This window comes from Geotrypetes seraphini, chromosome 1 (assembly GCF_902459505.1).
Source record: "Geotrypetes seraphini chromosome 1, aGeoSer1.1, whole genome shotgun sequence".
Classification (NCBI taxonomy): domain Eukaryota; kingdom Metazoa; phylum Chordata; class Amphibia; order Gymnophiona; family Dermophiidae; genus Geotrypetes; species Geotrypetes seraphini.
The window spans coordinates 389,395,908-389,411,453 of NC_047084.1; the positions used below are offsets into that span (position 1 = coordinate 389,395,908).

At 44.8% G+C, this 15,546-nt stretch overlaps 1 protein-coding gene across 4 annotated transcripts in view; it reads right to left on the reverse strand.

The window, feature by feature from the left end:
* Positions 1–15,546, reverse strand: part of ZCCHC7 (zinc finger CCHC-type containing 7) — a 489,275-nt gene that overhangs the window by 23,297 nt on the left and 450,432 nt on the right. For all 4 annotated transcript variants that reach the window (XM_033917137.1, XM_033917162.1, XM_033917145.1 and 1 more), the window contains exon 8: positions 6,258–6,375. In XM_033917137.1, coding sequence (XP_033773028.1) covers positions 6,258–6,375 — 118 coding nt within the window. The remainder of the gene's footprint in view (positions 1–6,257; positions 6,376–15,546) is intronic.

Genomic DNA, 15,546 nt, shown 5'->3' on the forward strand with positions numbered 1-15,546 from the left:
TCCCCCCCCAGCAATACACCTCTGTTTCTACACAGACAGAGGAGATGGGACAGCTGGAAGGAGACATATTACAGGAACTATTGAGCCTAAGGGAGGAGGTGAGGCGATTGAGGAGCATCAGAGAGGATGAGGCCTTCATCGACGGCGTAGTCCAGGAGCTGTCCCAAATCTCCGAGCAGGCACTGGACAAATCCATCCTCGTGACACCCAAACCCTCAGCCTTGAGACCAACGACTGGGGTACAGGAAATGGCTGGGGACGCCGACTCCTGGCAGCTGGTAACCTCCTCCACAGGCAAGCACAGGAGACCCCCCCCTTTCTCAGTTTCTTCTTCATCTTCTTCCTTTTCTCTCAAACAGGGCAGTTTTACATCGACCCCACAAATCGCCCTGAGAAACAGATTCCAGATCCTACAGGAAGGGATTGCAGTTGAGGAACAGGAAGACGTCCAACACATGACCCCAGTCCCAGGGACGACTGAACAGCTCCCCTCAAAGAAACGCAGGGTGGTGGTCATTGGGGATTCCATGTTAAGGGGCACCGAGGGACCAATTTGCAGACCGGATATACAATCAAGGGAGGTTTGCTGTCTGCCTGGGGCCAGAATCCGAGATGTCACCACCTGTCTAGATAGACTTCTCAAACCACAGGACCACTTCCCCATGCTTCTCATCCACGTTGGGACGAATGACACTGCCAGGAACACCCCGGAGACCATACCCAAAGACTTTGGAGCCCTGGGTGAGAAGCTGAGGCAGTTGGGAGCGCAGGTGGTCTTCTCATCAATCCTCCCGGTAAGAGGTAAGGGTAGAGCCCGGGAGGAGCGTATCCAGAGGACTAACGAGTGGCTACATGGATGGTGCAGGGAGATGAACTTTGGATTTCTGGACCATGGAGAGGCACTGCAGGGACTTCAGGGACCAGACGGACTCCACCTGACCAGAAGAGGTAAGAACGTCTTCGGACGTCAACTAGCCCGCCTACTTCGAAGGGCTTTAAACTAGGTAAGTTGGGGGAGGGTATCCGTTCATTCTCTGGAGCAGTAAGTAACTATCCTGAGGAGGTGAGTCGCCACTCTGAGTCTGAGGTAAGTGCACACACTGTAAACAATACATCGGGGGTCACACTAACTCAGGCGGGAAACTCTATACAGGGACTTAGCAAACATAAGGTATGGAGAGCTATGTACGTCAATGCACACAGTTTGGGCAATAAAATTCTAGATTTAGAGACGGAAATAATGAACGCCGACCTAGACGTAGTGGCGATATCCGAAACTTGGTTCACGGACTCACACGGGTGGGATATGGTTATACCGGGTTACAACTTACTCCGTCGAGACAGGGAGGGCAAGTTAGGAGGAGGGGTAGCTCTATACACTAGAGAAGACATCAAAACTACCATAATCACAGATGTTAAGTATACCGGGGAATCCCTCTGGGTGAACCTGGCTAGAGGAAATGAAAAATGCCTGTATCTTGGTGTGATTTACAGACCTCCGAGACAACAGGTAGAAAAGGATATGGAATTAATCGAGGACATTGAAAACATCACCTTGCGTGGGGACACAGTACTGTTAGGGGATTTTAATATGCCCGATACAGATTGGAATGCACTTACCGCACAAACTAGCGGCAGTAGAAGGTTGTTAACCTCCATAAAGGGTGCACAGCTCAAACAATTGGTATTGGAGCCCACTAGGGACCAGGCGTTACTAGACCTGGTACTCACCAACGGAGACAGCGTATCAGAAGTTTCGGTAGGTGATACGCTGGCCTCCAGCGACCATAACATGGTTTGGTTCAACCTTCGGAAGGGTTTCTCCAGATCGACCACAACAACAAAGGTCCTAAATTTTCGTGGCACTGACTTCAAACGCATGGGAGACTTCGTCCATCGGGCACTGCAAGACCATGCCGAAACCAATAATGTAGAGGCCATGTGGGCAAACCTGAAATCTACCCTACATGAAGCAATAAATCGCTATATAAAAACAACAAGCAAACGACGGAGGAATAACAGACCCCAGTGGTTCACTACAGAAATCTCGGACCTCGTTAAGAAAAAGAAAAAAGCATTTGTTTCCTACAAACATTCAGGAAGAGGAGCAGCAAAAGAAGACTATCTGGCCAAGTCCAAAGCTGTCAAAACGGCAGTCAGAGAGGCCAAGCTTCAGATAGAAGAGAATCTAGCAAAGGACATTAAGAAAAGGGATAAATCCTTTTTCAGGTACATCAATGATAGGAAAAGAAACACAAATGGGATAGTACGCCTTAGGAAAGCAGACGGGACTTATGCAGAATCAGATTCCGATAAAGCCGAACTACTAAACGAATACTTCTGCTCAGTCTTTACCTGCGAGGCGCCAGGGTCCGGTCCACAGTTGCAAGCAAGGCATAGCTCAGATGACCCGTTCTGGAATTTCGAGTTTACACCCAGCAGCGTCTACTGCGAACTATCAAGACTCAAAGTGAACAAAGCCATGGGACCGGACAATCTACACCCCAGGGTGCTTAGAGAGCTGTGTGATGTCCTGGCAGAGCCATTGTCTGTGATCTTCAATCTTTCCTTGAAGGCGGGAAAAGTCCCCTTGGACTGGAAAACAGCCAATGTAATCCCACTCCACAAAAAGGGCTGCAGGACAGAGGCTGAGAATTACAGACCGGTGAGTCTCACATCCATAGTGAGTAAACTCATGGAAACACTAATTAAGCATAAATTAGATACAATCCTAGACGAGAAGAATCTACGGGATCCCCGCCAACATGGATTTACCAGAGGCAGGTCCTGCCAATCCAATCTGATTAGTTTCTTTGACTGGATAACAAGGAAACTGGATGTGGGTGAGTCCCTGGACGTCGTTTACTTGGACTTTAGTAAAGCTTTTGATAGCGTTCCGCACCGCAGACTATTGAACAAGATGAAATCAATGGGACTGGGAGAGACGTTAACTACATGGGTCGGTGATTGGCTAAACAGTAGACTTCAGAGAGTGGTGGTAAATGGTGCCCCTTCAAAAACGTCGGAGGTGATCAGTGGAGTGCCTCAGGGCTCGGTCTTGGGCCCGATCCTCTTCAACATATTTGTGGGAGATCTGACTCAGGGGCTTCAGGGTAAAATCACATTATTCGCCGATGACGCCAAACTATGCAACATAGTAAGTGAGAACACTTTACCAGACAGTATGACGCAGGACCTACTTCTATTGGAACATTGGTCCTCGACTTGGCAGCTAAACTTCAATGCTAGAAAATGTAAGGTCATGCACCTCGGCAGCAGGAATCCATGCAAAACTTACACACTAAATGGTGAAACCTTAGTTAGGACCAAGGCGGAACGTGATTTGGGGGTGATCATTAGCGAAGACATGAAGACTGCCAATCAAGTGGAGAAGGCTTCATCAAAGGCAAGACAAATGATGGGATGCATCCGAAGAAGTTTTATCAGCCGGAAGCCCGAAGTTATAATGCCATTGTACAGATCCATGGTGAGGCCTCATCTGGAGTATTGTGTACAATTCTGGAGGCCACATTACCAAAAGGATGTGCTGAGAGTTGAGTCGGTTCAAAGAATGGCCACCAAAATGGTCTCGGGACTCAAAGACCTCCCGTATGAAGAAAGGCTGAATAAATTGCAGCTATATTCACTTGAAGAACGTAGAGCGAGAGGAGACATGATAGAGACGTTTAAATATATCACCGGCCGTATTGAGGTGTAGGATGATATCTTCTTTTTTAAAGGCCCCTCTGCCACAAGAGGCCATCCGCTGAAAATCAGGGGTGGGAAATTTCATGGCGACACCAGGAAGTTCTTCTTCACCGAAAGGGTGGTCGATCGTTGGAATGAACTTCCACCTCAGGTGATTCAGGCCAGCAGCGTGAAGGATTTTAAAAGGAAATGGGATACACATGTGGGATCTCTAGGGGGGTAAATTCAAGGGGGTAGGGTTGTTGGAGTGGGCAGACTTGATGGGCTGTGGCCCTTTTCTGCCGTCATCTTCTATGTTTCTATGTTTCTAAACAAAATCTTAAAAGAAATCCTGTGAGCTTCTGGCATCCAATAACAGTGGGCAATATGATATCATGTTTGCACCCCTTTAATTAGTCTAATAGCAGTGCTTTGGATTAATTGAAGACTATGAATGTCAGTAATACAAATTCCTTTCAGTAGTGAATTGCAATAATCAGTATTGTTCAGCTAAATGCTGCGTGTCTTATTTTATACCTGTGGGCAACATGGCATGCTAATGTCCTTTAGCATGCGCTAAACTTTAGTTAAAGAGCTCCTAAATTATTTTAATACTTTTTATAAAATAAAAACTCTTTTAGAATCACATGACAACCAGATAATGAGTGGTCTCAATCAAGTGCGGCTCCAGCTCCCCTCTCTCTCCAAGTGGTTTATTAATCTGGGCAGGAAGCTCAACATCACAAATCTATAATTAAGAACATTTCTAACTATGCCTCTAATACAGAAAATAAATCTAAGCACCTAGTTTATAGAATTTCCCTTTATATGTGTATGTACAGTTAGGAACTGACATATGTGTGAATTTTATAAAAAAATACATACACAGTTGGCTGATTCCATTTCTCATACCAACCATACTCCACTCAGAGAATTGCTATATATGGTTTTGCACAAAAAGGTGGGTGCTATGGTGCTCATAATCGAAAGAGAAAAATGTCCCAAAACCGGCCTAAGTTGGCACTTGGATGATCTTAAACGAAAGACGTCCAAGTGCCGATAATCAAACCGGGTTTTGGACGTATTTCTAAACGACCTAGGCATTCATAGTGCCGCTGAACGACCATAGCTAAACGGGGCGTTTCAGAAGGAGTGTCGAGGGCGGGATGTGGGCAGGCTTAGACTTAATCATACTGCATGTATAACCGAAAGTTATACAGCACAGGATTGACGGAACTTGGACGTTGTGACTTAGACCATTTAAAACATGGTCTAAGTCACAAAAACCCGCCTAAAGTCACCAGATAAGCACTGCAAACACATAATACAAACCCCCACACACTACTCCAGTGATCACTGACCCTCCCCCACCCCAATAAAAATATTAATCACAACTTGAAAATGGCAGCCTGGCATAGGAAAGCCTAGTTGTGCTGCCCAGAGGCGTCTTAAACCATCTTGGGGGTGGGTTAGGGACCCATAGAGAGGTGGACCCATGCCCATAAGCCCCTGTAATCACTGCATTGATATTGAAACATGTGCACTCCCCTATACACCCCAAAACCCTTTTTTATTAGCATATAAGCGACTTCTGCAGCCATAAGGACTATTGGGGTGGTAGATAAGTGGGTCTAGGGCAGGGGTGTCCAACCTTTTGGCTTCCCTGGGCCACATTGGCTGAAATAAATGTTTCTGGGGACGCACAAACGCGCAAATGCTGCAGCAAGATAGAGGAGGGAGCCGGCAAGATGGTAAACACCCAGGGGCAGCAGAGGAAAACACTGCATTGCCCTCGACCGGGGCCACACAAAATCCTTCACGGGGCCGCAGGTTGGACACCCCTGGTCTAGGGGATTCTGGAGGTGGTTTGAGGGGCTCACCATGACCTATAAGGGAGCTGTAGTGAGATGAAGACAGGGCACCCTTTTTGTGAAGTTCACAGTAGTGCCCTGTAAGGTACCTCACTATTTAGGTGCCATGTTTGGGTGTTTAGTCCATCACTTTGCAGACCTGTTTGGGTGTTCAGTCCATCACTTTGCAGACCCCTCCCACGTCCAACAGGGCTAGGTCTAGGCGTTTTTGACATGGATGAAAAGTTGGACGAAAATGTGGTATAAAAATGGACGATTTAGCGGCTTGGATGATTAAATCGGCAGGACGTATAGTTAGATGATTTTCAAAATGAAAAAAAATGTGGACGTATTATTCGAAAATGTGTCCTAAGCTATTTTTTTTACTTTGGATGACTTGCGAATTGGATGAAAACGGACTTAGACTTTCCTTTCGATTATGCCCCTCCACGTGTTTAAGTTCCTAATTTTATGCATTTATATTCCCTGGTAACTTCCCAAGCTCCAATATAAGTATGTAAATTGTAACTCAAAATGTTCAAGTCGCTTATAAAATTACCTTCTTGTAAATGACCAGCAGTATGCATATTTATGAATAAGGTTCTAGAAAATAGATTCCCCCCACATATCTTCAGATTGTGCTAATGGAGTAAGGATTTTAAGCTTAGTTATGGAGTGATAAGTGTGAGCTTTGAACACTGCTTTGAAAAGATACAATACCTTCGACTTTGTTCCTAATTCTCTGCAGTCGCTTCTTGATATCATGCTCTCGATCATAGATGTAAATAAAAGGTGAAGCAGGAAAACTCCCAGAGAACATTCGATTTTCAGAGCATTTCTTAAAAAAAGATGTATAAAAGAAACAGCAATCTGTTATTACCAAGATTCCAAATAATTAGAAGTAATATACTGTATCTCAAATTCAGTCAGTTCTGCAAAATATCCTTGAGCACACTAAATAAGTATAGTTTTTAGAACAAACATTAATATACATCATATAAACTTTGTATAACACTTTTGAAAAGAGATTAGGTTCTTACCTTACTAACATCTTTTCCAGTAGATAGGTGTGTCATTCTGAACAAGTGGGTAATCTCTCCATGAGCTTTTGCAGAAAGAATCCACTCTGGATTTTTTTCTGTATCCCTCCTACTTCACTGAGAGCTCTACTGCCTCTTACATTTAGTCCCCAAGCAAAATAAGAGCTGTACCAAAATTAGGTGAAGTAGGAATATGGGAAAACTTCCCCAACTAAGTCTGTTCTGCCCAAACAAAGTAACATAAGAACTATGAACATTCAGAGCAACAAACATGCCAGCAGAAGCATTAGAGGAGCTCAAATAGTAACCCAAATTATACTAGTAATAGAGTACTCTTCGTGGCCCAAAGGGCTAACTGACCCCCAAGAACAGAATCGACAAGTCGGGGATCCAGAATGGCACACCTATCTACTGGAAAAGTTCAATTTTTTCAAGTTCAATTTATTTCATATACCCCAATTATAAAACCAAGGTAAATCTAAGCGGTTTACAATAAAATGTAAAAAGAATTTTAAAAAAATGAATTAAAAAAAAATAAAAAATAAAATGGGGTACGGGAAAAAAATAGACAAAACATGAAATTTGGAGAAACAGTAAGACAACCATATAAACATCAGGAAAGGAAGGAATTGGAAGGTAATAATGGAAAAAAAAGCAAAGGTTGGGAGAGGGAAGGAATGAACAATGTGGTTAGGGATGGAAAAAAATTGAGTTCTTTCTGCCCACACTAAGTGAAATGAAAAATTTTCAGGAATGCCAGTGTATGTAAATGTTGCCTGCTACATTTACAATAGAAGAGCTGGGCCACTAATTTGTAGATGATCTAGATGAGTGTTCTTCAACCTTTTTACACCTATAGACCGGCAAACTACTAAGACTGAAATTAAAAAAAAAAATCTCCGCCCCGTCCCCGTGAGCTCGATCCCGCAAACCATCTGATCCCATCCGTATAAGCCTCAGTGGTACGAGCGCTGGACTCCTGTTTTGATCAGCTCTCAGGGCAGCTCACTGCTCTGGAGACCCTATTAGCAAACACCACGAGGCGCACCAGAGACCTGGAAAATTGGGTTTCAACGGCTGAAGATGCCCATGCTTCTTATTCTGCGGAACTGATTACACTCCGGAAGCAGGTGAAATGTCAAGCGGAGAAATTGGATGATATTGAGAATTGCTTCCAGAGAGATAATTTAAGGTTGGTGGGTTTACCGGAAACGGTGTGTGATTCGGGGGTTCTTTCTCGGGTGGAATCCTGGCTGCGCAAGGAATTTCCCTTACCTGATGGGCCCACTGACTCTAGAGTGAGCTCATCGTGTTGGCAGACAATGTGATGACCACACCCGGGCTCAAGTGGTCATTTTGAAAATTCACCACTATGCCCATAAAGCGGAACTGATGCGGCAATACAAGCACCGGAGGAACACTTTAACTTTTGAAGGGGAACACTTCCGACTTTTCCAGGACTATTCTTCCTCTCTACAGGAGTGTCGATGGCTCTTCTCTCCCCTGTGTTCTGCACTGTACACACGGAAACATCGCTTTATGTTGCTCTACCCGTCACTGCTGAAAATCTGGACGGGAGCCAGGTGGAAGACCTACGACTCGGTGGAGTTGGCTCAGGCCTACGTGGATTCTTTATCTGCTGACTCGAGCCCCGCGGCTGCATCTTCGACTTGTGTTGTGGTTTTTTTTTCTTTTGATGCCTTTTTGGTACTCTGCTGGGGTGTTTGTTTCCCCTCTGAGCTGTGGTTTGACTTTGGGTTACTGGGGGTGCTTGGTTTCGAGTGAGATTTGTATCGGTATTTTTATTTTGCTTGTGTGCTAGAGTAGGAGTGATTGCTTCTGTGGTTTCAGTGGGATAGAGTGCTTCTGCTGAGGTCGTGGGTGTGGAGCGTTTCTCTTCTCGTTTCTGTATTAAAGAGTGTGTACCGAGTCTTTTTCTATCTAGGTTTTTCCCCCCCCCCTTTGTTCTTAGCCTTTTGTAGTCTTTGGTAAGTGGCATTGAGTGGGGGGGGGGTTTCCTTTTGTGGAGACCCTTCCCCCCTTTTTTGGGTTGCCTGATCTGACTTTCTATTTTCTGACTCTAGGGTTTGGGGTTTCCTTTGCTGTGTGACTGGGATTGTGCTTGCTGTTGTGGGGCCTTTGTTTTGGGTTTGTCTATTGGGGCTCTCATTTCTCTAGGTTGGGTGGGTGGTATTTCTGCGCTCTGGTTCCTGTTCATCTTGGGGCTTATTGGTGGATTTTCTTTTCTTTTGTATGTGTTTCTCCATCGGGTAGGGGGGCCTGGGGCCCTGTCTACATTGTAGTGTGTCTCCCTCGCTCTGTCTTTGTGGACGGGGCGAGCTTTTGTATGGGATATTTGGGGGGGATGGTTTTGGCTGGGTGTTGGGGGGGGGGGTTTGGGTGGAGGAGGATTTGGGGGGTTGAGGGTTGGGTTTGTGGGTTGGGCTGTTGGATGGGGGGTGGGCGGTCCTCCTTCCGTTTTTTTCTTTGGGTTTTTTGGGGGGATTGCATTGTCTCTGTTTTGTTTATGGGGGTCTGTACTATGTATGATAATGATACTGCTTCAGGGGGGGGGAAGGGGGGCTGGGCTCCCGGGGTTGTCCCTTGGTTTTTCTCTGTATTGCTTGTCTCTTCTTCCTTCTGACTTCCTCACCTGAATACTCCTTTTAGACTAACCTCCTGGAATGTGGGGGGTATTACCTCCCCTGTTAAGAGGTCAAAATTTTAGCGACATTGCAGCGATATCATTCAGACATTGCCTGTTTACAAGAGACTCGTTTAACGGACGCAGAACATCTTAAATTGCGCTGCTCTTGGGTGGGTGAAGTCTATTTTGCTTCCTCTTCAGGTCGCCAGAGTGATATTGCTGTGTTGTTCAGCATGTCTTCTCCGCTTGGAGTTCAGACCCTTGCTAAAGCGGCTGATGGTCGATATCTTCTTCTCCGTCTGACGTTGGGTGACAAGCAATATCTTCTATTGGTGGTTTGTGGCCCAAATTCGTCTAAATCTACTTTTCTGCAGAAGTTAACTCAGTTGTGCTCTTGTTACTCAGGGGAACCCCTTCTTTTTTGGGTGATTTTAATCTAGTCTTAGACCCCACCTCGGATAAGTCAGACACCCCCTCTAATTCCTTGGGGGCCAGAGGGTGCCTTCTTTCTGACTTTTGTGATACTCTTTCAGTGGTGGATCCTTGGCGGTTTCCCGAGGTTCGTGACTATACTCACCTTTCTTGGGCTCATAACACTTGGTCTCGGATTGATCATATTTTTCTGTCTCCGGAGTTGTTTCCTTCAGTTGTATTGGCCCTTTAAGTATTTCGGACCATACACCTCTCTGGGTAGACCTTTCTTTGGATGTTGCTTATCTTTGCTCACCTTTTTGGCATTTCCCGTCTTATCTTTCAAAAGATGTGGAGTTCCAAACCTTTTTGCAGAACCAATGGGATGACTATTCCGCCAATAATGTCATTCATCTGGATGATCCTGTTTTGTTTTGGGAAGCTGCTAAAACTGTGCTTCGGGGTCAGATTATTTCTTTTTTGAGTGTGCGGAACAAGCGGATCTCTAGAGGGATTGTTGCTTTGGAACGGGCCTTGCGCGCCGCCAAGCGATCCTTCCATTCGGCTCCATCGCGGGAATCTCGGGGACGTTATTTGAGTACTCAGGAGGCTCTTAATTCTCTTTTTCACTCACGTTTTCAGAAATGGGCGGCTTATCATAAACATTTTATTTATTTATTTATTTATTTTTTCTTTTCTCTTTTTCTCTTCTTTTCATTGTTTCTTTTTTCCATTTTTCCATTTTTCTTTATTCTTTCTTCCCCCCTCCTTTGTGTTTTTCCCCTATATATGTTTTTTTTTTCCTATTATGAGAAATTTGTAACTTTATTTCCCTCTTCCCTCTACTTCCTGTTTGTTACAAAACTACATGTACCGAGAAATCTTTAAATTTCTAGAGTTTGTTCTTTTTTCTTGCTTTATACATGCTGTTAATAATTTATGTGTTTTGTTTTTAATCTGTCCCAAGATTGTTTGTTTCCACATATTTTGTTTTTAAATTGTACATCGCTTAGAATGTTTTATATAGGCGATTTATCAAATAAACGTGAACTTGAACTTTTGCTCATTTTGGTAATAAACCCGGTCGACTCATGACGCATTTAGTACACACTGCTTCTTGTAGGCAATCGATTTTGACTCTTCGTACCCCGAATGGGGGTAGGGTGACACGTATGTCAGAAGTTTCGGGGGTCCTCTTTGATTTTTTTCAACATTTGTATGACGCACCTGACGATGTGTCTTCAGAATTGTTAGTGGATATCTTCGGTCCTCGGGTCTCCCTTGTTTTTCAGAAGACGTAGTGTCTTCTCTTAATAGTCCATTCAGAGCAGTGGAACTTGAATCTGCTATTAAAGCTCTCCGATATGGTATGGCTCCGGGCCCTGATGGCTTATTCTTTCCCCTCGTCTTTGTGGTCCTTTGTTGGCCTACTTTAACTCTGCTATTGCCCGAGGCTCCTTTCCTCGTCATGCTAATGAGGCGCTTATTACTTTACTTTTGAAACCTGGCAAGGAGGCTGACGATCCCAGTTCTTATTGTCCTATTTCTTTGATTAACGTGGATCTTAAGCTTCTTTCTCGTATGCTCGCTGACCGTCTTGTGCCGCACCTTCCCTCGCTCATTCATGGGGACCAAGTGGGATTCGTTCGTGGCCGCCAATCCGTCTGTAATGTTCGTAAGGTCCTATTTGCTCTAGCTCACTGTCAAACTCGCAATATTCCAGCTGTGTTTATTAGTTTGGATGCATCTAAGGCCTTTGATAGTGTCCATTGGTCCTTTATGTATCGTACCCTTGAATATGTTGGGCTAGGTGGCTTTTATCTATTTGCAGTGCGTTCTCTCTACTCTAATCCGATGGCCTCCTTGTTGGTTAACGGGACGCGAACGGATTCCTTCTCTATTCTTCGGGGCACTAGGCAGGGTTGCCCCCTCTCTCCCTTGCTCTTTCTTTTATCTTTGGAACCTTTACTCTGTACTCTTCGTGGGGTTGGGGAGGTGCAGGGCCTGACAGTCTCCGGGATTGAATTGAAGACTTTGGCATTCGCCGACGACATGTTTCTTATTCGTACTAGGCCTGAGGATTCTCTCCCTGTAGCGTTAGACCTCATTTCTGAATTTGGATTCTACTCTGGTCTTTCTCTCAACTTGGATACGTCGACTGCTCTACCCTCTCATCTTGAGGTACGTAAGGCATGGAGGGGTATCTTTCCTCTGCGTGGGCAGACTCCACATTGAAATACCTAGGGGTACTTATCCCGTTGGACCTCTCTTGTTTGTATTCTTTGAACGTGGAGCCATTGCTTCAGGCCCTTCAGAATAAACTGCAGCTCTGGAGAGGTCTACCATTTTCACTCCTCGGCCGTGTACATTTAAACAACATGCTCATTATCCCTTGCTGGCTGTATGTCTTTCAGGTGCTTCCTCTTTACTTGACTTCCCGAGATGAGCGCCGTCTGGAGCGTTTGGTTCAGCGTTTTCTTTGATTGGGCAAGAGGGCTCGACTACCTTACCGGTTGGCGGCAACACCGTGGTACAAGGGTGGCTTGGGTTTGCTGAATATTCGATACTTAACTGTTAGTTGTGGCATGCGTCATATTAATGATTTTATTTCGGGGAACTCCTGTTTTCACTAATACCTCTTTAGAACTTTTCTGTTTTTGGACTCTTCATTTTAGTGCATATCTCCATTCTATACCTACTTCTTCTCCTGAGCCTGTCACTAGTAAGGTTCTTCATCGCTCTTTGCGTAAGGCTTGGCATTGGGTCTGTAAAATTCACTCTGTTACTCCAACAATTACTCCTTTTCTGCCTATTCGTTTCAACAGTAATTTCCCTGCAGGGGTTAATGGCTTGAGTTTTGCTAGATGGGAAACAAGGGGCATTCATTATGTGTTCCAATTGGTTGATGATGATGGGAAGATCAAGTCCTTCCCTCAGTTACGGGAGGAATTTGATTTACCACCCACTGATTACTTTGCGTATATGCAAATCAACATTATCTTAATTCTTTATCTTTTGGTTCCCTTACGGCTCCTTGTCAGGAGCTGCTGTCTACAGCCTTTACTATTGCTTCCCAACTCCCTGTTCTCCTTAAATTTCATCATCGTCATTTGAAAGATGAGTCCCCCTTGTTTGACCATTCTAGATTGAGGGATTCATGGGCACCTGACCTTGCTGTAGACCTCTCTGAAGAAGTGATTTTACAAGCTGTTCGCAGGTTACCTATCTATCGTAAATATACTACTTTTTGGGAACAACATTATAAGCTTGTTCTTCGCTTGTATATTTCATCTAAAAGGGCTTACTTCTCCGGATTCCGGGAGTCAGCTGCCTGTCCCAGATGTCAGACCCCTGAGGCAGGCCTGGGACATATGTTTTGGACTTGCACAGCTATTACCTCTTTCTGGGATGAAATTTTTTGCTTTGTGGAGCGCATTTTGGTTATTACTATTCACCGCTCTCCCTTAGTTTTATTTGGAGCTGTCCCCCACTTTTCCCCTTGTATCAGGGGGGCTGATGCTTTTCTCAAGTGGACAGTTCTTCTTGCCTTGAAATGTATCCTACTTAAATAGCTGGACCAGGATGCTCCAGACTACTCTCTGTGGTGCTGCCAGATGATCACTCTTCTGATGTGGGAATGCTGAGATGTGTTCAATAAGATTAAATATTGAACTAAGGCCAGTACTGGGCAGACTTGCACGGTCTGTGTCTGTATATGGCCGTTTGGTGGAGGATAGGCTGGGGAGGGTTTCAATGGCTGGGAGGGTGTAGATGGGCTAGAGTAAGTCTTAACAGAGATTTTGGCAGTTGGAACCCAAGCACAGTACAGGGTAAAGCTTTGGATTCTTGCCCAGAAATAGCTAAGAAGAAAAAATTAAAAATTTTTTAAATTGAATCAGGTTTGGCAGACTGGATGGACCATTCGGGTCTTTATCTGCCGTCATCTACTATGTTACTATGTTGGATTTTTCATCTTTCCCAGGGCGCTCCTTTCAGCATACTTGGGAACCTTTTTGGAGTACACTGACACCAGTGGCACGAGCCGCTTGCTTAATTGTTAATATGTTGGCTCCCATATACTGATGTTTTGTAGTTTCTTCTAGGGTTTGTTTTCGGAAGGAGGACCGGGGGTGTGGTGGGTGGGTGGGGGGGGGGGGGGGGGTACCGTTGAAGGTTTAGATACTTTGAGCTTGTATTGCTGTTTTGTCTGCCCATTTTGTCTTTTTTCTATCGAGCTCAATAAAATATATTTGATGATAAATACAAATAATACAGAGCAAAGATCAACAAAACCCCTGTCTCCTCTCCCCTTCACATATATCCCCTCTACTATCAAGAAAACTGAATAAGCCAAATTATTACAGAATGGTACAAAGAAATATCATACTAACAGAATACCGCAATCACACATGACAGGAATAGTTTTAAGAGGAGTGCAACTAGGGCAAATGCCCCCTGGTCAGAAAGAGCCCCCAGTTATGTCAAACACCAGCTCTAGCAGGATACATATTTCAAATCTGATATATTCTAATCACAAAATAGAAATAAAATTAATTTTTCTACCTTTTGTCATCTCTGGTTTTTGCTTGCATCGTCTTTTCACTCTCTTCAATCCAGCATCTCCCCTTTCCACATGGTATCTACCTTCTTTCTAAGCCCCTTTCCCCTTTCCATCCAGCCTGTGCCCTCTCTCTCCTTTTTATGATTCATTCTGCTCTCATTTTTATCTCTCCTACACCAGATCTAGCATCTTTGTCCCTCTCTCCTTATTTCTCATCTGACCCCCTTCCCAACATCAATCTCTTTACTTTCTCATTCCTCTGTTTCTCCCCTTTCCCTCATACGATTTCTCCATTCCATCCTAACTCATCCTCTAATCTCCCTGCCAGCTTTTCCTTCCTCCCCTGTCCAGTAGTACCCCTTCCTCCCCTGTCCAACAGTACCTCTTCCCCTCCGTCCTCCCCTGTCCAAGAGTACCCCTTCTCCCTTCCCTCCCCTCTTTCCCTCTCCAGCAAATGTTTCCTCTCTTTAGCCTAGCGGCAGCTCTGTGTGCTTTTAACTTCGGCACACAACTGCCCTTAAGCAGTAGTTTAGCTGTGGTTTCATGAGGCAGCCTCGGGGCCTTTGGTAGGCTGGCCCACACTGCATCATCGAAGCAGGCCTGCTGAAGCTGGCCTGGAGGTGCAGAGACATATAGGGCAGGAGGCCTGGCGAAGGTAGCAGTCCCGGCATACGCGACGGCAACAGGAAGTTGCAAGTCAGCTGACGCTGGCACCACAGCCTCTCTTCCTGCCTAGTGTGCAGTTTGTGAAGACCCGAATCCTTCACAGACTGGCAAGAAATTTTTGCGGACTGACATCGGTCGGCAGACCGGCAGTTGAAGAACACTGATCTAGATGTTGAAGCAAAATGTCGTGTTCAACCAGATCAAAGGCTGCTGACATATCTAAAGAGAACAGGACAACATCAGCCACTATCCATTATCTGTCTAATGTGATTTAGCAGTCCAAGGAGAGTGTGTTTGGTGGAATGATTTGAATGAAACCCAGCCTGACAAGAGTGTAAAGCTAAAAACAAAGAAAACTGCAGACAGCTGTACAAAGAAGCAGGCTAAATTTATTAAACCAAAATCATGACTGTGGTTAATGTTACCACCTTGAACTAAACCAGAGAACCCGACACAGGCTAAATTTATTAAACCAAAATCATGACTGTGGTTAATGTTACCACCTTGAACTAAACCAGAGAACCTGACACAGGCTAAATTTATTAAACCAAAATCATGACTGTGGTTAATGTTACCACCTTGAACTAAACCAGAGAACCCGACACAGTCCGTGTTTCGGTAAACACGCCTTCATCAGGGGTCCCAGGTGGATAAGGTATCGGATAAAACTGCAGACAAAAAATT